The sequence below is a fragment of the Cupressus sempervirens genome, chromosome 4 (genome assembly GCF_028749045.1).
Source record: "Cupressus sempervirens isolate cs-2001-9-10 chromosome 4, ASM2874904v1, whole genome shotgun sequence".
In the NCBI taxonomy this organism is placed as follows: Eukaryota; Viridiplantae; Streptophyta; class Pinopsida; order Cupressales; family Cupressaceae; genus Cupressus; species Cupressus sempervirens.
Genome location: NC_143121.1, coordinates 688,196,008 through 688,220,470, shown reverse-complemented (window position 1 = coordinate 688,220,470; position 24,463 = coordinate 688,196,008). Strand labels below are relative to the sequence as shown.

The window sequence follows — 24,463 nt, the reverse complement described above, 5'->3', positions numbered from 1 at the left end:
CTTTGATTCTTTTGAGCTCCTTTCTTGGATGATTCTCCTCCTTCTACATATCCAATTCCTGCTTTTCCTTTTTTTCTATAGAGATTTTGCTTATTCAATTGATTCATGTCTACTTGGGATTTCATCATTCTTTCAATGACTTGTCTTTCAGAGTTCAAAGAATTTTGTAATCTTTCATTGATTTTCCTTTCAGAGTTCAGATCATTTCACAATCTTTTATTTTCAAATCTTAGGCTCATGATTTCCTCATTTTCTTTGGAGAATTGATTAATAAGATATGCTTGTTGATGGGATTCATTCTAAATTTCATTGTTCCTTCCATCTATCTCTTCTTTTATCTTGTTTTTCTGCTCCATGATTTCTCATATCCTTATTAACCAAATTTCTTGTTCTCTTCTTAGTTTTCTTACTTCTTCTTATAGGGAACCATTCTTTTCTAGGAGTTCTTTGATTGCTTCATTGGCTTTGTTTGAATTGCTTGAATGAAGGTCTTCAATTCTTTCTTCAATTTAGAGATGATCATTCATTTGAATTGTAAGTTCTTTTCTTGTTTTAAAGGATTGAGAGAGTTGCTCCTTTACTTTCTTGAGTTGGGCCAAGGTATTTTTTAGTGGCTAATATTTGCAAATTGGCTAATTTTAGAAATTTTTGGCTAGTAATTTGGCTAATAATTTAAGATTTAATACAACCTAAATCGCCATAGTTATATAAAATTTAGTTCTATAATATTTAAAATCACTCAATAATTTATTTTATTTAAAAATTTAAACTCAGATATTCACCACAATATTTGATACATGATTAGTTACTTTAAGGATATATCACCAATATTTAATTGTCACTCTTGATTTAAAGTATATGTAATGATCCTCATATTATTCCACAAGCTAAAAAAAATGTTCAATTTTGATTTATAATATTCCATGGTGATCAATGAACTTCCTATTATTATTGAGATTTTTCAATATTTTATATAGAAAAATTATGATTCAAAAATAATCGCTAATATTAATCATATTTAGAATAAAAAATCAAGAGATTCGCCAATAGAATTTTTTTTTTCAAAATAATGAAATGTTTGCCAATATTTTATATCTTTTTGTGGATGCGGTTTTTTTAAAGGTTACCCTCGGTTGGGCAATGACCATTTCCAAATCTAGCTTCTCATTGTCAATATCTTTGTCAAGTCTAAATATCTCCATGGCCTTGATCTTTGTTCAAGCTATTAAACTTTCTTCTGAGAACCACAATGTTCTGATACCAATTGTTGGAAATATTCAAGACTATGCTAAGTTACCGAGAGGGGAGGGGTGAATCAGTAACTTCTAAAATTTTTACACTTTATCCAATAGTCCATTTAACCTTTATTCCATCATATAAGATCTAATTTAATTGCATGCATAAGAAACTAAAAACATGAAAGTATTCATAACACTGTAACACAAAAAATTTGTGACCCAAAAACCTGCCAAACAGAAAGTAAAAATTACATGTGGATGATACCCACAAGCTTTAGAACTATAGTATAAAGTTACCCTGTTATAGCTTACATTGATCACTTTTGATGATCTACCCTATTAGGAGGAATAAGGAATGCTAGGTCCACCTTGAGAAAGGATTTACAAACATACAATGAAGTATGCACTTGGTAAAGAGATTTAGAAAAGACTGTTAGGTCTACCTTGTTAAAGGATTTGACTGATCTACCTGTTAGGATGAAATAGTAGATGATCTTTAATCTGCAACTTGGTTTTCTAAGTGAGATTCCTTTAAGTACTAATCACCTTGCTGTGATAGATATGACTTTGCTCCTCCTTATACTGTCATAACCTTTGTAATTTGCTCTTTTTGCTTTTGTCTGATTATATTCGCTTACATTGCATTCACATTCACATTTTCATCATAATTTGATATGATACAATATATTACATATATATACCAATCCAATTATACAAATTACAAGGTTGGCCACAAGACAAGTTTACACAAATATTACAAAGTTGGCCCAAATGAAGACACTTAGGTTCTGAAGACGGACTCAGTGAGGTTTTGATACTCAACATCCACTGTCAATGCTTGACATCATCATGTACTTGGTAGACATAGAAGCTCAGTCCATACAGATCACTTCTAAGTAGTCTTGAACTCAATCTACACTGGTGACTTAGTAGATATTGTGAAACTCATCATATAAATTGAATCACTTGTTTACTTGGTAAACACTATCACTTTGAGCTTGTTATAAACTGAGTCACTTGGTTAACATTGAGTAGCTTGATTAACACTAGACTCACATCACATACAGTACAAACTTGGTGAAAAATGCACAACTTGGTTTGCATTGCTAAACTTGACATACATTAAGATGCATGGTTTATGCTACTAATCATCACTGTAACTGCAACTACTTAGTAACCACTACGATTTGTCCAAATGACTCAATAGCAACTGTAGAACTTGGTGACAACTAAAATACTTGGCAAAAACTATTAACTATACAATAAGCTCGGTAGCCATTTACATTCTGAATAAGTATGTATCACTAATAACAAACTTGATTGATGTGTCAATAGTGAAGATAGATGAAGAGATAATGAAGGAGGCTATGCTTGTGTGTTAGAAGCAAAGAGATCAAATAGGGTAGCCGAGTAGAGAAGTGAAGGAAAAAATGAAGTATATATGATAAGGAGATCAAACTAGAATTGAAAAAAGGAGATCCACAATCTAGCATTAGAGTGTTAACTGAAGGATTAGGTAATAATCCATTCTAGAAAGTGAAACCAGGGTAAATCTCTTAACAAAGTGGTTCTGATAGGCCTATTCAAATCAACTAACGAAGTTCTTACTTAGTTGTAAGTTTTAAATCCTTTAGTCAAAGTAGACTAAATAAGCCTTGTAAGCTCTTAGCTGGGAATACTCCTCACAGGGCAGATTACCAGAAGTGATCAAACACTGTAGCCTTAACAAGCACACTTTATTGCTATAATTATGAATATTTGTGGATGTCACCCCACCTCATTTTTACCTTCACCTTGGAGGGTTCTGGGGTAAGAAAATCATGTGTGTTATGTGTTTACATTTACTTTCATGTTTATGGATGTGATGCACACTTAGATATATTTTAGCATTACAATTTATGGTTATATGGTTTATGATATAGATATGAGATGGGTTAAAGGTGAATGCATTTGATTTTCTATTTTTTTCAAGAAGTTAAAAGTTCTTGTATATCCCAATTCACCCCCCCCCCCATCCCCCTCTTAGTATACTACTTTCCTAGAATAGACTTCCAACAATTGGTATTCGAGCTTTATTTTTCTAGATGAACTCTAACATCTTGAGAGTTAAGATCTTGGAGATGGAGGCTTAGAAGTTGGGAAAGAACATTGAGAATCAGAAGCTTGACATTTAGATCATACTGCAGTAGCTTGAAGTAGCAAGTGAGGAGTTTAAGAAATCCTTAAAGAAAAAAATGGACTTGGCTATCCAATAGAATGACACGCTATATGAAGAAGACACCAAAGGACTACTTGACAATGGAAATTCTAGTGAAAGTGATGCAACTATACAAGATCTATTAGAGAAGATCAATAGTTTGAATGGAGAAGTAAGAGGACTAAAAGGATAATATGAAATCTAATCAGTAAGGACATGTGAAGTGACTAAATAAAAAATAAAACATTAGAGTTTTAAGTGTCAGGAAAACATGAAGAAGTAGGGGAGACATGAAGATTTAAGTGTTAGTGCTTGAATTAGAAAAAATAGTTTTAGAAATAAAAATAGGTGTACAAATGCTTTGTAGTTTGATTTAATTTTTATTTATTTGAATCATAAATTACCCATTCAATTAAAAAAGTTAAAATATGACTAATGTATTGAAACAATATTCAAATTAATTACATTTAAAAGAACCATCAATACAAGAATAATAATTTTTAGTTGACAATCACTAAATGCCTTCAATTAGAAATTAGCTATCACAATCTTTGGCACATTTACTTCAATTAAATTTTACAAAGATCTTATATATTTAATAGCAGCTAATGAAAAACAACATAATAATAATTAGCCAATAGGCTTTCCTTCTAGAGTTGCCTCTAGCCAGAAATTGTCTCACACTAGCAACCCATGTTGTTTTCAGATAAGCAATTTTATTCTTTGACCACAGTTTTCCAAGTCAAAATTCAAGGTGAATCCAATCTGCAATTATTAAATCTCTCCAATATTCTATGTAATCAAATCTCTTAGATCTTCAATTAGATTGTAATATATGTTCTCTTGTGTTATTTCCTCTCTACTTTTACATCATATACTCCTCGATTATGACCATCCTCACAAAATCTAATGAATTTAGATTTAGAGTTTTCTCATCCTTGGCCATTCAAGAGGAGAATTGAATGCCAATAGTTATTGCAGCTAATTTTCTCATCCTTGGCCTTTCGTGAGAGAATTGAATGCCATTAGTTATTGTGGATAATAAAATTCAAACTAAATAAATAATGTAATGGATCTCCATAAAGATTTGGGAAACATATTTTAATGGATGTATTCATGTTAAACTTTAATTTGGATATTGCTTTGGATATCAGACCATGATTTGGATTTTGTTATCTCATCGAAGCATTTATAAGGATTGGGCTTGATATTTAGAAAAGTTAATACCATACTCAACTATGACATGCATATCTGATGTGAATGGATGTGCAAACCATGAATTGATAGGTTAGGTTAGGTTGTCACTGAGAAAAACATATTTTGGATGCATATAGGGTCCTCAAATATTGAACTATTTTGTTTATATTTCTAGTACTCACAATCAACCATTTTTTATCCTATCTTTTACTTTAGATTTTACTTCTTACAGAAATTTGTAACTTTTAGGTTCACATTTCCTTTTTTGGCTTTTATAATCTTTTCCATTTTCAGAAGAAGCATTATCTTATAATATTGAAATAACATTGTAATGTCAAATGAACATAATGTCAAAGCATTCATTTAGAAAAAAATTTATTGGTATTCTATCACTAATACCTAGCAAATATGCATTGAAAGATTGTCTAGGAAGGAACTTTTTCAAGATTTAATTCAGAACAAAAACCCTAACCCTCAAATTAAATATTCTTCATTGCTAAGATTTTTTAATTATCAAAATCAAGAAAATTACAAAACTAACAAACACATTTTGTTATCCAACTTGCCCCTCGTTAAAAAAATAAGAAAATTTAGATTTCAATTATCAATTAGAAATCAAATGTAGTGAAGTATAACAAAAGTAGTTGAATTTGTATGCTTTTGAATCTTTCTTGTATTCTTAACATATAATGAAGTATGAGACAACTTTTCAAAATAATTCCAATGAGGATAAAATAAGTACAGAGAAAAACTATGATTGAATAAGACACATAGGGCTTCCTTTTTATTTCTTCTTCTTTTGATCAACATAGTCCATTATGATTGATATTTTCTCTACGGAAAATTATTAGGTTTTTCTTGATACCTATTTTTTTTTCTTGTGATTGGCTCTTTCTAATTTCCCTAATCCAGTCATTTGCGACAGAAGCTCTAAGGCTCTTGGGATGAAAAAAATGCTTCATTCTTGTAGGAGTATTTTGTTTTTAGAAGAAATATTGTTGCTTTTATAGAGGAGTTGCTGCCATTCTTGCTTGCAACCTGAGAGTGAATCCATTATCATAGAGACCAGTCCCTACTTACCCTTCCCTTCTAAAGAGAGTTCTTTAATTGGTTGCAAAATATCAAAGCATTTGGAGATTGCAAGGCAATTTGTTGAGTCATGTGATCATAATAGTTTGAAAGATCTATTATTAGCACCATTTTGGGTGTGGGGCATGGATAAAGGCTTAGTTTATTTTGTTGGTTGCTAGGGATGAAAGAAGATTTGAGGATGGTTGGCTAGAGGCTTGGAACCAATTTTTTGACCATCTCCAATCTGAGTTAGGGCATCAAATCAATTTGATGCAGATAACATGTACTTTGTTTTGAAGAAATGAGACTTTCCATGTGCATTTTTATTTGTGTTCGAATCTCTTTTCTATAGTATCTTTGTACAATGGTTCAATAACATCAATTTTCTTTGTTATCTTCTTGGTGTACTACAAAATAATAACAAACTAGTTAATTTTATTAGTTTTACATAACATACACTAAAACATATCCAAAAAAGTAAAATAGGCTAACTAGGAGCTATATATAGCCACATAAACCTGTTGTAAATGAGTCTCTCTAAATTGTACATATGTTCTCTCCATTTTATTGATAAAAACCGATGACTAAATTGAGGGATTCTCATAGAATGGAGAAGCTCCTCCTTCACATGGCTCAAGACAAAACTAGAGGCCATCATTCTTCCAAAAAAACAAGAACCAAAGAGTTAAATTTGCAGCCAAGAACCTGTGGTAATAACTAACTAGAGTTGGTATTATGTTTACAGAAAATGGATAAAATAGAGAGTTGATGTGTAGAAAATGACTTGGAGCTTTCTCAAATGGGTGGTGATATCGATGTTGTGTAATGTACTCACAAGTGGCTAGCGATTGTCATCATTCTTGTGGATGTCATCAACTACACATGGAGTATGGTCATGATTTCTTCTTTCCTTCTTTTCTTCCTTAGACTCCATTCACTATTTTTTTCTAATCATTTCATTAATTTTCATTTAATCTATGGAAATAATTTAATTATTCATCAGCAATTTCTTGGCTAAACAATAGTATTCCACTATCAAAGCTTCTACATATTATCACATGAATTTTATTTTCAATTAGATTCATATAGTTTAAGTTTAGTTTAGTTCATAAATTTTTGTTTCACTGTCTTCCTATATAACACATGTGATCGTTGCATTTTTTTGTTTCATTGAAACAAGAAATGCAAACTACTATTACAAACAATCAACATTGTCATTCTCCACCGTAGGATTTATTAACTAAAAGTTAGAAAATATGATTTCTTTTATTTAGCAAGCTTGAATAAACATTGGGTTTTTTTTTGCAATTTAATGAACCATGCATAGATATTAGCATATTATTTTTCCTTAGTTGTATGTCACATCTTATAGGATAATACTTTAGTAGTGTTTTAGTTTATTAAGATGGAACTTACTTGCTACCTTTTAGGTAGAATATGCTCCTTAATTTTCTCTTTTAAGAGAAACCTTTATTTTGTAATTTAGTCTACCATAGGAGGTAGGGACCATTCTCTACTCTTGGTCTATTTAGTAAAACAAAATATTCTTTATATCACTACAAAAGAAGTAGATAAGGATTAGTTAACCTTCTATATTTTGTAGGTTAATAATGATATTCTAAGTTAGTAATAGAAGTTGTCTTGAAAATTAATGATGATAAAATTAGCTTTATAATTTGGTTATTTTGTTACAGAACTAATTAAATAGATTAAATTGGTTATTTTTAGTTTTTATTGGTTAGTGTAAATGTACATAATAAATTAAATATTAAGATTAGAATGTAATTATTAGTTAAGATTATTTTATAGTTCAATTTTTTTATGATATATAGATTAACTTCATTTAGTTTTATTTTTTATCTATTATTTAGTAGTATATGTTAAATACATTTCTTAAAGGTTGTACTATAATAAATTTTATGCATCAAATTGTATGGTGGTAATTATAAGTAGAAACTACTAGCATCTATTGTTTGATGTACTTTATATATGAATATCTTTTTCCAACTTTACAAATTGCAAATGAGGTAGTTGGTATTAGTGTGTATTTGGACGTAACTATTAATGTAGTATCTTGGTTTTTCTTTTATAACTTTATTAATACATTTAAACTTTTCTTTCATAAAAAAATACAAATGTACATTTTTACAACATATGGATTAAATTAACTACCATTTAATAATACAAATTTTTTTATTGGTTCTGCTTCTTGGATTTAACATTTTTTTTGGTTTTCTAGGTCATGGCTAATCCCCCTAAAGCTCAACAAATAATAGACATCTTGAGTAGTACATCAGTGGTCAATACTCTGTAACCATCTATTTGGGTGTAATGTGTCTATCAATTGGAATGAGAATCCCCAAACTAAAATCCAAAATCCTACCAAATGTGCTTCTCTTAATTGTGCTAATCTATTTGCACAAATGAAAGTGGCAAGCATACATACATGTGATTTTCAAGATTTTGAGATCATCAGAGTGGAGGAAGTTTTGTAGGAAATCAATGAACAACAACTCAACTATTATAGCTATTGCACATATCTACGGGAGATTCATGTTGGCGAGTATTATAATGAAGGAAATGCACCCATTGTTCAGCATGCATTTCAAGACTATCTTAATCATCCATAGAACACACTTTTCTTGTGTTGTCCTCTATTGGTATTTATCAATGGATCCTCTTATATAACTTGTTTCAAAATAATTTTTTTATATACTTATCTTATTATTGTAATGAATGAAGCTGCCTTTTGTTCTTCCTCTATTATATCACATGTTGGTTCAAGCTTAACTTGTAAACATTGGTTTTATTTTGAATACAAATGTGCCTTACATGTATCTCCAACACCTATGTATTTTCCTTCTTTCTTTACCCCTTCATATTTGAGATTTTTCAAAGAGATCACATTTGTTTAATTATATAAAGTGGGCTAGAATCTCTACAAGATAGCCCACATACTTTTAACTACCATGGATTTTTGTCATAACACAATATTGTATACCAAATTCATAACACATATTTATGCATCTTTGGACACTTCTACCTATATGTTTATGTTTTCCGCTATCTTTTTTTGTGAAAACTTCAATTCTTACCCTAACTTTAATCTAAATTTGTCCTAACATTTATTTTATCATTTGCATGCATTGCACCTATTCTTAGATATGCTATCTTAACACTATTAAAAAATGTGTTCATCCTATCCTATCTTGGCCTATGGTCTACATTAGACTTCATATAATAAGTTGCACTACGAATTTGAGCATTCTTCTGAATATATTCACACACTTTAATTAACAATTGTGTGCTTCACCAAAGCAATTATGGCTTGCAGCTTCCTTGTATGCCCTCCTATCTCTATGTACATTTTCCTCAAGTACATGTTTTGTTTCAAACTAATGTTAGTAGATGTCATTAAATCTATAACTTTAATAGAAAAAATTATATTACGGTCTTCGTAGTTTTTTATGCTAATATCAATAACAAGGTTACTATCATATTTTCCAAACCAAATATGTCTTTTTTTGCCACACTAACCATTTATTGCAAACATTACTCCTTGTCCAGTAGCATACTTGGCATCACAAAATGTGTACTTGAAGACACTAATTCCAGTTTGCATATCCCTAGTATGCTCTCTTACCTCTATTTCTTTTCCTCTCATACATGTTTCGAATCCAAACTAATCATACTTAATACTATTAAGATTAGTATAGTTTCCTTCTTAGTTGACAACATGAATCGATTTTATATTTCATCAACTATAAAATGTATATGAAAAAATGCAAGGATATTATTGGACATTGAATTCAAAACATTGATGACAAGATGCTTGATATAAGGAAGTATTTATAAGTAAGAGCCTCCAAGTATGCAACTAAATTAATGTTACTTTCAATTTTATTTGAATAGAATTTTAGTGGTAGACTGCTATAGTTACTCATTAATTTACCTCCTACAATTCACCATAGACATGCATTCAACCATATCAAAGTGACCTACAACTAGTCTTGTTCTATTGTGACCACTGTGTTCTTCGTAAAAAGTGGTACCATAGTATACTACTTAGGTCTAACCCTAATTATATAAAGTGGGCTATTAGGGCTTTGACAAACACAATGTTCTCTAAATTTACCATTTCTATGACTACTATGTATTTCTAAACATGAATATATAATCATTTGTCTCAATTTATAGGGAAAATTCAATCTCTCAAAAATATGTCTCAATCTCTTAGAGAGGATGCAATCAGACTTGTGAACAATGAAAACCTACATCCGCAACCACATCTCCAAGTCATTTGCATTGAAACATTTGGAAAAAGAACTCAATTAATAAATAGATATAAGTTAGAGATCACTAATGGCCTTCACCTTGAAAAAGAAAGCTTTCCAAGGAAGTTTAATGATCTTATAAGTTCAGATAAGATGCAACAAGGTTCTATAATACATGTCACCTACTATTCTATTCTCACCATTTTTGAGTCAAGGTAAGCCAACATCTACTAAAATCTATTAAAGAAACCCTTTTTTGTTTTATTATGCAATTATATAACCTTACTAATATTATTATTTTACCTACCTACTTAGGTGGATTGTAATCTCCAACTTAGAGGTTCTATGTACAGAACATGATATCATTGGTGTTCCCAACTTCTTATTCAAAGAGCTAGAGAAATTTGTAAATGAGTCTTTTGTTAGTCCATTGAGCATAGGAAAAAATGTTGGACACATTGACATTTCATCACATATAAGTCCTACTAAATTGATGTTTGGCCTTGATGCATCTTTATGAAAAAAAGTCACACTTCAACAATCACTCCATTTAAAAGTATGAACCCATATCAAACATTGTGGACTATAAAAGGTTGTGTGCCTATGTAAAAAGAAAAGTGTCAATTCAACTCAAAGAATGAGAATGGCCATATGTTCAGTTTTGACATTATTGACACCAAAAAGACAAAACTTCCTATAACCTACTTCAATGATGTTGTTGATCTCCACTTTAAGAAAGTCCAGGTTAGAAGTGTATACACATTGTTTCGTGGTACCATCAAATCTTGCAAAATGTTTCATAATAAGTTGATTAGTGATTTTGAAATTGCATTAAAGGAAAATTCAATACTTTCTCTATGTGATCATGGCCTCTTGATTCCAACACTTCAATTCACTTTTACACCCATTTAAGAGATTATGAATACAAATATTAATTCTTCAATTAATATCATTGGAATCTTAATTTATGTGGATCCAAACTCTATGATTAGAAGATATGATGCAACTAAATTTGTTTGAAGGAGTATCAAGATGATTGATGTTTCATCTTCAACTATCAATGTTAGTTTGTGGGGACATGAAGCTATGAAAGAAGGTGCCCAACTATAGGAAATGTATCATCTACATAAGTCGACTGTACTTATTATAAAAAGTGGATGTATGTTTGAATATAAATGTAGGGTCATAAACACACTTGCTACTTCCTAGTTAGTTATAAACCTTGATATTGATGAAGCTAAGCAACTAAATTCTTGTTTTTCCCAACATGGACTTACTTGTCTTGCACCAACGCCCACCTTGCTAGATCTGGTTGTAAATTTAGCATGGAAAAATATTACCACCATTGAAGATGAAACTCCAAATGCCACATAACCTCTCCTATGAATTGTTAGAACAAACCTTGTTTTTATCGTAACAAAGACATTTTTTTATCCAGCTTGCCCCCTTATCGTATCAAGGAAATAATATAAGAAACAAGTCAAACAAAACAATACTTGTAAATGGTACTGGCCAATCTGTTTCACCACCTTTCCAAATTATGATTATAGATATGTACTTCAAGTCAAGCTTGAAGACCATACTGGAGCACTGTGGACAACCACTTTTGTTGAGATTGTAATTAAACTCCTTGGTATGCTTGCAAAGGAACTTTATATGATATGATTCACTGATACTAAACTTGACCATACAGAGGTAATGTTTCAATTTGCACATTATAATCAATCACTCTTTACAGTTACAAACAAAATATAAACATATAATGATGACTTATGTCTGAAAACAACAATTGAAGAAGTTGCTAAGTTGGATTTCTTAAATGAGAGCACCTTGAATTGTATAGTTCAAACCAACTCTTGAATTGGATTGTCATACATTAAATAAAATATTAAGTTGTACAATTTACACAGAATGTCATGTGTATATGCTCCTCTCTATATACAAACTTAGTTCTATGCTATCAGTTTCAAATCCTTCTTTTTTGATGGAGATTCAACTTTTTCGCCTAGTCTCTTTGGTTAAATCCTTCTTTGAATCATACAATCTCTACAAATTTACCTTTTTTAGAATATAAACTTAATCCTATACTATCAAATTTAAATCTTTCTTTAAATTATACAGTATCTTCAATTTACCTTTTTATTAAAACCCATCGACATATCCCTTGTACCTCTTTTTGGTGCAAGTGTTAGTAATAATAAATCTAAGATGCAGAGAATTGAGACAATCTTAATGTGAATCACCAAACTTCACTAGCATGTTATTTCTCCTCTTTTGCATAGCATGGCTGTGACATTACAATTATGTTTCAAGACTAAACCGACCGACTTATTCCAATTGAACTCAGATACACCTTTTTACCACCAATAATCCATTCCGCTCCTACACCATAACTTCGCGCTTCGCCATGCAGTGAGGATTGGATGCAAAATTATTAAATAATAAAAGTAAGAACTATTTGTCAAAGTTTAAACTATTGACCTAAATAGAAAAACTAGAAGGCAACAAGAAAGTCGAACCATTCACTTTGAAACACCAGTAAAGGCTGATGAGAACTTCTACTTCAAACTACGTTGGGTTGAAAGACAAAAAAGTAAAATATTTAAAAATAGCGTGGCAGGACGTTTTGCTCCCTCGCGTCACCGCGTGTACTAAATGTAACACCTCGATAACCTTTTCGTTTACGCGTGTAATATGAACTTAGCTGGAGGAACATGATTTACGCGTGTAAACTCTCCCTGAAACGTGTCCTGCCCCACGTAGCTCCCCATTCAGTGTCTATCCTCTTCCCCATCTCTATATATCATCGCCTCTTCTCGCAGTCTTCCATCAGTCAGAGTCCCTCGAATTCAGATACATAAAAAGAGGATTATTCTCAAGTAAGCGAAAATAAGCATAATATTGTGCAACATATCTTAGCAGAGCAAAGATGCAGTCGGCAAAGAATGCAGCGGCGGCAGCGAAGGAGAAGATGAGCAACGCAGGCAGCACTACAAAGGAGGGCATGGAAAAGGCCAAGGCTTCCGCCCAAGAAAGGGTTAGTGGGCACTCTTGTTTCTAGAAATCATATGTTGGTGAATAAATAGTAGGCTAATGTTGGTTGGTAATGTATTGCAGATGGAGAAGGTATCAGCGCATGATAGGACTGAGAAGGGAATGGCTGAGCAGAAGAAGGAAGCGAGGGAAAGCGAGGCAGAGAGGAGGGCTCACGCTGAGAAGGCCCAGCATGCCGCTCAGAAAGAAGAGGCAAAACATACTGACCAGAGTGGCACCGCACACCATGATCCCCTCGCCACGCAAGGTTACAACACCACCGCCAACACTACGAGTAATACATATGCCCCCGCCAACACTGGCACATATACTCCCACTGCTCACACCGACCGACGTTTTAGTTGAAGGACTTTTATACTAGTCACTGCTTACTGCTTAGTAATAATGGCTATTCTCATGGACTTATAATGTGGGAGTTTCTATTGTTAGTTCGTTATGAAGGTTCTTCCGTAGTGTTGCTGGAATTGGAGAGTTCAGTATGTTTTGTAGTGTAGGGCATTGTGACTCGGCTTTCTTGGGTTTTTGTGTTTTGTTAGGACCAGACACTTACTCTTTCGTCTTGTAGTAACGCACTGTGATGGGCTTTTTTGTGTGTTCTACTATCTATTGTTGCTGATATTTAATTGGTTTGATAAATGAAATATAATTGTAGAATTGTTTACCTAGCATGAATGCCCATCTCTGATCGTTATACAAGCACATTCACAAGGTAATTCTTTAATTCTTTAAGGGTAAGGAAAATGCTCATCTTATTTGACATCTCTGACATCTCTATTGAAGTCAATAATAATATCAGCAAGGTAATTTGGAAAAAGGAAAACACAAACATCCATTCTTGTTTTTTAATCTTTTATTTTTTAATCTTTTATTTTGATGAAGGAGAACATAGCTTACGAGTGACATCTCTATTGAAGTAATAAATTCTTTTATTTTTTAATCCTTTATTTTGATGAAGGAGAACATAGTTTACGAGTGACATCTCTATTGAAGTAATAATAATATCCGTATTTTTTAATCTTTTATTTTAATGAAGGAGAACCCGTACGAGTCAATAATAATATCAGCAAGGTAATTTGGAAAAAGGAAAACACAAACATCCATTCTTGTTTTTTAATCTTTTATTTTGATGAAGGAGAACATAGCTTACGAGTGACATCTCTATTGAAGTAATAATAATATCCGCAAGGTAATTCTTTTATTTTTTAATCTTTTATTTTGATGAAGGAGAACATAGTTTACGAGTGACATCTCTATTGAAGTAATAATAATATCCGTATTTTTTAATCTTTTATTTTAATGAAGGATTTTTTAATCTTTTATTTTAATGAAGGAGAACCTATACGAGTGACATCTCTATTGAAGTAATAATAATATCCGTATTTTTTAATCTTTTATTAATCTTTTATTTTGATGAAGGAGAACCCATATTTTTTAATCTTTTATTTTGATGAAGGAGAACATAGCTTACGAGTGACATCTCTATTGAAGTAATAATAATATCCGCAAGGTAATTTGGAAAAAGGAAAACACAAACATCCATTCTTGTTTTTAATCTTTTATTTTGATGAAGGAGAACATAGCTTACGAGTGTCCATGATTCAAGTTCAAGTAAGTCACATTGAGTTAACTAGTTAGTTTTTGAAGTAGTTATAGCAGCCAAAAAGAGGAGGAGTGTCCATGATTCAAGTTCAAGTAAGTCACATTGAGTTAACTAGTTAGTTTTTGAAGTAGTTATAGCAGCCAAAAAGAGGAGGTTAATTTCAGGATACAAAATTAAAAAGAAAGAGGGGGTTGATCTTGGACTACAACTAACCCTGAAGCACAAAAGAAATTTAGTTATATCAAAATTAAACTAACTTTAATCAAGTAGTTAAGTAGGATACAAAATCTCAAAAACATAGAGGGGGTTGATCTCGGACTACAACAAAAAGAAGGGGCTGACCCAAAATTAAACTAACTTTAATCAAGTAGTTAAGTAGGATACAAAATGTCAAAAACATAGAGGGGGTTGATCTCGGACTACAACAACAACAAAAAGAAGGGGCTGACCCTGGAGTACAAAAGGAAGGAAGTTATATCAAAACTAACTTTATAGTTGAGTACTTAGTTATATCAAAACTAAGTTGAATTAAGTAGTTAAGTAGTTAGTTATATCAAATTAACTTTAATTAATAGTTAAGTAGTTTATCTGTCTACTTACACACTAACTAATTATAAGAGATTGATAATTTTAATTTGGTTAAGTAGGATACAAAATGTCAAAAACATAGAGGAAAAAAACATAGAGGGGGCTGATCTTGGACTACAACAAAAAGAAGGGGCTGACTTAAAATTAAACTAACTTTAATCAAGTAGTTAAGTAGGATACAAAATGGCAAAAACATAGAGGGGGTTGATCTCGGACTACAACAAAAAAAAGAGGAGGTTGATTTCAGGATACAAAATTAAAAAGAAAGAGGGGGTTGATCTCAGACTACAACTGACCCTAGAGCACAAAAGAAAGTTAGTTATATCAAAATTAAACTAACTTTAATCAAGTAGTTAAGTAGGATACAAAATGTCAAAAACATAGAGGGGGTTGATCTCGGACTACAACAAAAAGAAGGGGCTGACCCAAAATTAAACTAACTTTAATCAAGTAGTTAAGTAGGATACAAAATGTCAAAAACATAGAGGGGGTTGATCTCGGACTACAACAAAAAGAAGGGGCTGACACTGACCCTGGAGTACAAGAGGAAGGAAGTTATATCAAAACTAACTTTATAGTTGAGTACTTAGTTATATCAAAACTAAGTTGAATTAAGTAGTTAAGTAGTTAGTTATATCAAATTAACTTTACTTAATAGTTAAGTAGTTTATCTGTCTACTTACACACTAACTAATTATAAGAGATTGATAATTTTAATTTAGTTAAGTAGGATACAAAATGTCAAAAACATAGAGGGCAAAAACATAGAGGGGGTTGATCTCAGAATACAACAAAAAGAAGGGGCTGACTTAAAATTAAACTAACTTTAATCAAGTAGTTAAGTAGGATACAAAATGGCAAAAACATAGAGGGGGTTGATCTCAGACTACAACAAAAAGAAGGGGCTGACCCTGGAGTACAAAAGGAAGGAAGTTATATCAAAACTAACTTTATAGTTGAGTAGTTAGTTATATCAAAACTAAGTTGAATTAAGTAGTTAAGTAGTTAGTTATATCAAATTAACTTTAATTAATAGTTAAGTAGTTTATCTGTCTACTTATACACTAACTAAACTAATTATAAGAGATTGATAATTTTAATTTAGTTAAGTAGGATACAAAATGTCAAAAACATAGAGGGGGTTGATCTCGAACTACAACAAAAAGAAGGGGCTGACCCTGGAGTACAAAAGGAAGGAAGTTATATCAAAACTAACTTTATAGTTGAGTAGTTAGTTATATCAAAACTAAGTTGAATTAAGTAGTTAAGTAGTTTATAGTTGAGTAGTTAGTTATATCAAATTAACTTTAATTAATAGTTAAGTAGTTTATAGTTAAGTAGTTGATTATATCAAAACTGTCTACTTGCACACTAACTAATTATAAGAGATTGATAACTTTAATTTTTATTATTAGTTTTCTTTTAATCTAAGAATAAATTATGAACTAACTAATTATAAGAGGTTGATAATTTTAATTTTTATTATTAGTTTTCTTTTAATCTAAGAATAAATTATGGACTATAGTTCCTACCATATGTGTGTCAATTTATTATTTTGGAAAAGCAAAGAAAGAAAGGGTTGAGGTATTAAGTAATAATTTCTTAATATCAAAAGAATAAATGAGAGGACTCATATTTGAATTATGAACTATATTTTTGTACTTTTTTCTCAGGTAGTATAATAATAAAATGAAAATGAGGTTTTCAAAAAAGGAATGTTTTATATGATTGCTTACATTAATTAGGTCAATAAACCAATTGCATTATTTTGGAAAAGCAAAGAAATCAAAAGGAAAAATGAGAGGACTCATATTTGAATTATGAACTATATTTTTGTATTTTTTTCTCAGGTAAGTATAATAACAAATTTGAAAATGAGGTTTTAGAGAAAAGAATGTTTTATATGATTGCTTACATTAATTAGGTCATGATTAGTTACATTCATTAATTTAATAAATCTAAGATGATCCTCCCAAGGATACATGTCAAATTAAATAGAAAAAAATCAAATCAAACAAGTGCTACGTACTGGCTTGTATTTACCCTCAAGAAATAGTTTTAAATTAGACATTGTAAATGATGAATAAAGTACTAGAAAAATCAAATCAAACAAGTGCTACGTACTGGCTTGTATTTACCCTCAAGAAATAGTTTTAAATTAGACATTGTAAATGATGAATAAAGTACTAGAAAATATAAGGTATATTGTGGTGTATAATCAATTGTATTTGAATATATTAAATTTAATTATTATATTGTATATAAATTATAAAATAATGTATTTTATATTATAAAATTTATTTATGATAAATATTACAAGTAATATCATAAATTTATTTTTTATGAATAGTAACCTTTTCTATTAATAAAATATACTCAGTTTACAATTCACAAAAAAGCAATTTACAATTCACAAAAAAAGGGGCTAGGGGACACAAGATCACCCTGCAAAAGAGTTCGAACGGCCAAAGCCAAAATAAAAACACAGCCGTAGCTGGAATAAAAAACTATTCATAAAAAAACACATAAAAGGAAACCTCAGGCTACCAAAGCAGTGCCAGCCGAGGGTGGTGGATCATCTTTATCTTGAAAACCCCAATCATCTTTAGGATTAGGGGGCGGGCTGGAAATAGTCCAACCATTGCCACTAGCAGCAGTAATAGTGGTAGCCTCCGCATCTTTAATCGCTGGCCACAGAGGAGAAATTGCCAGGTCCAAGCGAGGCCACTTCCCCGAGTGTGCACAATGAGAAACAGGAGGAGGAGTTGGGGACCAACTAGTACCACCATGGGGTGGGGAAGATGAACAGTGCCTCCATTCGCCATCACCACCACTAGGAGAGTGGTAGTAGGAAGCTTGGGAGTGTGGGGTGTGCGAGTGGCAGCCAAAGGAGTGGTGCCAAGGACGGTGGCTTCGGGACATTGAGGTCTTAATTGAGGCATCTGGAGGAACTCTAGAGAGAGCTCCTATAGGTGAGAAAATTTGAATGCAACTTTATTAGCTTGCACCTGAATCTGCATAATTACATTATTACAAATGCATGCATTAGTATACATAGCAATGTTAACATCCAAAAAACTATGTGTGAAAAGAACAACATTCCTATCTTTCCACAGAGAAAATAGGATCTCCAGCCTGATGGTATGCCAAATTTGGGTGAACTTCCAAGGAAATTTGGGAGTCACCCAGTAAAATCATATGTCAAGAGAAAGACTTAGGTCTAAATGGCTTGAAAAAATCATGAATCCAGTGCCAATAATTCTTAGCACACTTGCAGAACCAAAAAATATGCAAGAAAGACTCTGATTGTCCACAAAAGGATCATCTAGGGTTAGGAACCCCAATGTGTTTGAGCTGAGGCCCCAGGGGAAGACCTTGGAATTCTAGGCACCAAGAAAAATGCACAATCTTGGGTTCAGTTATAGCATTCCGTATGGTGTCAAAGCGTTCTCTCCATTGAGAAAGGGAAGATTGCAAATGCCATCTGTGGTTTAGCTTATCCGCCATGGGAAGATGAAGCAAAAGGCATCTGTATCCCAAACTTGGCTTGTAATTAGAAAAAGGAGTGGCAGGAAACCACCTCTAATCAAGCCACCAAGGACGAATAGACTAAATCCTCACTTTATGAACTAAGTGAATAGGGATGGAAGAAAGTAGAAGGTCAAAAGTCTACTGGTCTGAATGGACAAGGTGGTACTATACTTGCATATCTTCCCAGGTCCTAAAACTTATGGTGACCCATGAAAAGAGGTCCTTAAGAGTTCTGATGCCACATTTGAAAAAATTTAGAGCACTAGCCCCTTGGGTCTTGGTGAGGGGAGTACCTTGAATGGAAAATAGGGGAGACCACCATATGTTATGTTAATTCAAGGAGAGGCCATTATGGAATTCATCTCTAGCCCATCGAAGCTAGGGCTTAATAGCCTCCCAAGCTTTCTAGATGTTCTTGATGATGAAGGAGACCTTAATGACCATGAGCTCACACATAATGAGAAGGGTTTGGAAACCAATCCCCTTCCAAGCAGGCTTGTTGATAGGGAAGTTGAAAGAAATGTACTGCCAAACTAGAATCTTCCAAGCTTCATCCCCTAAGAGAGCCCTAATAATCTATTTTTCACGAAGAGCAAGGCCTTGTCTTCAAGTGGAAAGCAAGCCAAGACCACTGGACTCTTTTGGAAGACAACAGAAATCCTAGGCCACTCTATGAAAGCCATGGTGATTAGAACCAAAGGCTTAGAAAAAAATCCCTGAGCAATCTTTCTAGCTTCATATAAGAAGCATTGGATGGAGCCCAGTAGGAGGAGTGATACACATGAGTGGCCGCAAGAATCTTAGAGCAAATATGGAATTTTCCCATAAGGGAGAGAGACTTTGTGATCTAGTAGTTGAGCTTTTTGGTAATTTTAGCTAGCACAACATTCCATAGTTCCATAGGCGATGCCTGGAATGCAAAAGGAATGCCAAGAAAGTGGAAGATTTCTCTGTGAGCAACCCATTTCCACTCAAACTGGCTGAGCCAAGGTGGAGTTGGCAGAAAGGACTGGCAGAAGTAGAGCATTTTATGCCATTGAATGGAAAAACCAGAAGCTTGTCAAAAGGTGTCCAAGCAACTTAAAGCATTATTGATGTTTTCTTCATCCTCTAAAAGAGTGAGAAAATAATCATCAACAAAGTGTCCATTGACTAATTGCGAGGATGATTAAGACAAGGAAATGCCAAGAACTAGTCCTAGGGATACAAAATGAGCAAGTAAATATCCAAAACCTTCTACAGCAAGGACATAAAGTGCAGGTGCTAGCAGACAACCTTGTCTGATGGAACAAAAAAGTCCAAAAGCCCCTGATTGTGAATTTTTGATGGTAATTCAAGTATTGGCGTCCCCGAAGAGCATCTCCATGGACTGGAGGAAGTTGGGGCCAAAACCCAGAGCCTTGAGCATAGCCAAGATGAAGGGCCATTCAATGTGATCATTGGCTTTCGCAAAATCTATCTTTAAAAAGATGGCCTTCTGATTGGACTTGCGAGCCCTTTCCATTCCCTCCCATACAACAATGATGTTGTCAAGAATATATTTGGACTTGATGAATCTAGTTTTCTCTGGTCGCAAAATTAAGGGCAACATGTGCCTAATTTTGAGAGAGAGTTCCTTGGCAATGATCTTGTATGACACATTTAGAAGATTAATGCATCTCCAATTACATATATCCTCTGGATCACTAGCTTTAGGTATGAATTTGATATTTTTCTTGTTTATAATGGCTCCAAAGCTTTTAGAGTGATAGGCTTCAAGATTAACTTTGTGCAGATCAAGACCTATATGCTCCCAGAGGTGTTTGTAGAATTCACAAGGGAACCCATCACACCCAGGGGACTTGTCATCCACCATGGAGTAGACCGCCTCTTTAAGGTCTCAGAGGGAAAGAAGTTTCTCACAGAAAGTGCATTGCTCAACTACTAGATAGTTTGGAGTAACATAATTACACTTTTTGAGAGCTTCCACCTAAGCAATTGAATTTCCCTATGAAGAAAACACGTTCTAATAGTGATGAAAAAATGCTTGTACGATGGCAGGGAGACTAGATAGAACAACATTTCCTTGTTTGATTTTTTTAATCCTAACATTGGTATGACAGGCATGAAGAGCCTTAAAAAACTCCTTCGAGGCTTTGTTGCCAACCTCCAACCAGTAGAGAGATGGGCTTTGATTTGGGCTCCCCGTGCAGCATAATTATCAGCAATTTGTTATTCATGGTGAAGCTTGGAAAGCTGAATTTGCAAGTCCACATCAAATGGATTGAGGGTGAGGGCCTCAGAGGTTTTTTTGGGGGCAAGCGTGTTGGCTTCATATGATCATTTATGGAATATAGCCAATTGTCACCCATAAATGTGCAAGAACTGAGCAATTCTAGTAATGGCATCATTCCACCATTGAATCCAACCCCTTCGAGAATGCAAACGTGGCTCCAAGTTCCAAACACGTAGGATGTGTGAACTGGTGGAAGCTTGCATCAACATAGACATGTTGAGGAAAAAATGAGACTTGGCAACCTTTGGGACAACTATTTGCCAAGAAATGACAAAATAAATAGGGTAGTGGTTAGATAACATCACATCTAGTAGAAGAATGATAGGAAAATCTTGATCCTCAAAAAAAGAGAAAAAAGATTTCCCAATGATCATAGCATGATCGAGGAATTTTAATATGCGGTCAGAGCCAGCTCGAAAGTTGGACCAAGTGTGCCAAACCCCACTATCCTAGCAGTGGTTGGTATTGGGATAAAAAAGGCCCAATTTATTGCACATGTAATACTAGGCTTGTCTTTCCCCAACTTTCCAGCGATAAGGTAGAATGCCATCTTTGTCAGAGGCCACTTCAACCATATTAAAGTCCCCACACATAACCCAAGTAGCTAGAGGCAAGTTGTCAACCAGCCAGGCCCACATCTAGGATCTTTCCACATCATCATTAGAAGCATAAACATTAATGACTACAAAAGAATGATTGTTAATGGAAAGAAAAATCCAAATAATTCTATGAATGGGGTCAGAACAGTGTGAAATAACATTAGAATGAAGGTGAGGTGACAGGAGAGTAACTACACCACCTCAGCCAGCTTCGTGCTGGGAAGAAAACATCATGCTGTCCTTCCAAATTACATGGCATGTTGAAGAAAGAATGAAACTAGAACTTTTAACTTCTTGCAGATAGAGAAAATCTAAATTACCAAGTCTATGATGGACATCCCAAAAATAGTACTTTTTGGGGAAATCTGTGAGACCTCGAACATTCCATGATAGTAAGTTCATGAGAACTCTCCATATCATCTTCATCCTCAAGAGAGGAGTAGCTATTCTGCAAGAAGGTAGAAACATGGTTGAAGTCAGATGGAAAACCCTCTGGACTTACAGCCTGACGTTTCACCTCTATTATCTCTACACATCTAGGAGGACTATGAGAACGCCATGTTGCTGGTGGTGCTATGGAAGAGGCAGCAAGAGGAGTTCACACCCCAACCAAGGTAGAATCCTTGGTGGCTGCCTTAATGCCCTGCAAGCCAGCAGGGTTTGAAACTTACAAAACTCTTGAATTAGTTCCTTTGTCCACTGCTTGTATCCCTACGCTGGCTGGAATTGATGCTCTTGTAGGGATAGGAGGAACCGTGGTGACTATAGCATAGGACTTCTTGGGGGTCAAGGGATTCAAGGGAGCCTTGCCCTTATGCCCAATAGTATCCCATTATTCTTTTTTCCCTTGGGCCTATTTGATAGGCACCTCTTTAGGCATGGGCTTGACCCTAGGCATAGCAAGAGGGCAGTCCTTGATCTTGTGTTTTGTGGACTAGCACCTATAATAGGTGTTGGGGAGGTTCAAGTAAAGAACTTTCTGAGAGAAGGTTTTAGTCCCAATCTAAATTTCCATAGAATCCTTGAGATCCTTGGAAAGATCCACCTTTATGCAAATGTGTCATTGCGAGTGGGCATTGAAGAATTTCTCAAGCTCCTTGGTGACAACTTTGCTAAGGGCTTTGGCAATGGACTCAATGAAAGGCTAGGGGTAAACCCAGGAACTCGACCCATATAGGAACCCTAAGCTTTTTATCATCTGAGACTATGAAGTCTTGTGACCATTTTTGAAAAACAAGCAAGGAGGACTGCACAGACCACAGTATGTTGTTAAAGACCGTGTTTTCCTGTGAGGGGTTAGCGAAGAAAAATAAAATAAAAACCTTTGGTAAGGTTTTACACAACGTGAAGGCAGACTCCATGAGGAGTCTAGCTCTTGTTAACCCATTTGTAGAGCATAGCTTTAGGGAGAGTCCTACCCACAAAATAACCTATCAAGGTATGTTTTTCTAACCAATCACATGTAGCATCAAATTCTTGCAAAGGAAGGATAATGTCAGGATTACCTTGTGAAAAACCTTCGGGACAAACTTGCGTGGATGTTTGTTCTATGGATTCACCATGGCAAACCGAAGCAGTAGCGTGAACACTAGAAACAACTAGTTCACTGCTAGTCAGAGCCATTATATCCTAGCCTAAAAAACTCCCATGGTAAATGTGGTATGACCAGTGGAGCTAACAGAGGGAAAGTTCAGACGAAAAGCCATACACAAAAAATTGAAAGATCGCATGAAGCAAGAAACCCTAGCAGAGTGAAAAAAACCTCTGTTATGGTCCTCTATATCATATCATAAATATTTTAAAGTATATAATGTGATATATATATAGTGATTGGAGATGATAAGATATATTTAGAAAGGATGAGTTAATATCTCTTCGTGTTTCCTATAAAAGGGTAATTATATTTAATACATAGTTTTACTATTATTGTTAATATCCACTAAAACATTATGAATGAATATAATATTGCAATAAGAAAATAATGAATACAAATTCTCTTGTTTTATTTTAATTTAATTTAATACATTATATTATTAAATATGATTGTATTGAATATAACTACATATTAGTAGTTTCATGATTAGGATATTTTATATTAACTATTCATATATAATTGTTAGCTAGATAAGAAAAATGCAATATGGAGAAATTTATGAAAAAGGGACTCCTATGATGCAAAATAAATTTAGCCAATCATATCTAAGATAAATAAAGTATATAATATTAAAATTTAATAAAAAAATTTAAAATATTAGAGATATTTAATTTATGAAAGAAAGATTAATGTTGATTGATGCAAATAATATAGCTATTCGGTAGTTTTGGAAAAGTGAATACAAGAGTATCTTGCCTACTGCAAATACAATAAGAGGGGGAAATTTAATATTTATGGCTTGGTTATATACTATAAAAATAAATGCTTTCAAATCTATAACTACGTTAAAATAATTAACTATTTAAGAATATTAAATTTTAATAGTTGTTAAAGTGATCTCTATCTTAGCTTTGGTAACTTTCACGATTTGTTGGTTTGTATTTGATGCACTTTGTGAATTTTGGAATTTTTATTTTATGTTCATTTTTGTAAAGACAAACATTTGGTTAGTAATAGATAGGCCAAAACTACTATGATTATTAGTGCTAGATTGTTAGTCCCTGCCTTTTAAGGTGGGGATTAATGTTTTTGGTCTCTTCATTTCTAATAGTTTGCGCTTTGAAAATCATGAAAAGCGCATACAATTTGCTATTTACTATGGTCATAGGATTACTTTCTACTAAAATGAAATTTCTATTGCATTATTTCTAATTTTGCATTGGTTCAACTACTTTTCTTGGGGGA

The 24,463-nt window shown here is 33.2% G+C and overlaps 1 protein-coding gene across 1 annotated transcript; it reads left to right on the top strand.

Annotated features, from left to right (window-relative positions):
- The first annotated feature begins 12,818 nt into the window (after positions 1-12,818).
- On the top strand, positions 12,819-13,692 carry LOC149563145 (uncharacterized). Its single transcript, XM_089823974.1, has 2 exons — positions 12,819-13,014; positions 13,095-13,692. Exons 1-2 carry the CDS (start codon positions 12,907-12,909, stop codon positions 13,374-13,376), a joined length of 390 nt encoding a protein of 129 aa, XP_089680100.1. The 5' UTR covers positions 12,819-12,906; the 3' UTR covers positions 13,377-13,692.
- The last annotated feature ends 10,771 nt before the right edge of the window (positions 13,693-24,463 follow it).

What these genes read in the sequence shown, in the direction of transcription:
- LOC149563145 (XM_089823974.1), top strand. Translation starts at nt 12,907, where the DNA reads ATGCAGTCGGCAAAGAATGCAGCGGCGGCAGCGAAGGAGAAGATGAGC. An exon ending in AGGCTTCCGCCCAAGAAAGG is followed by an intron (nt 13,015 to 13,094) that starts GTTAGTGGGCAC and finishes AATGTATTGCAG; the next exon opens with ATGGAGAAGGTATCAGCGCA.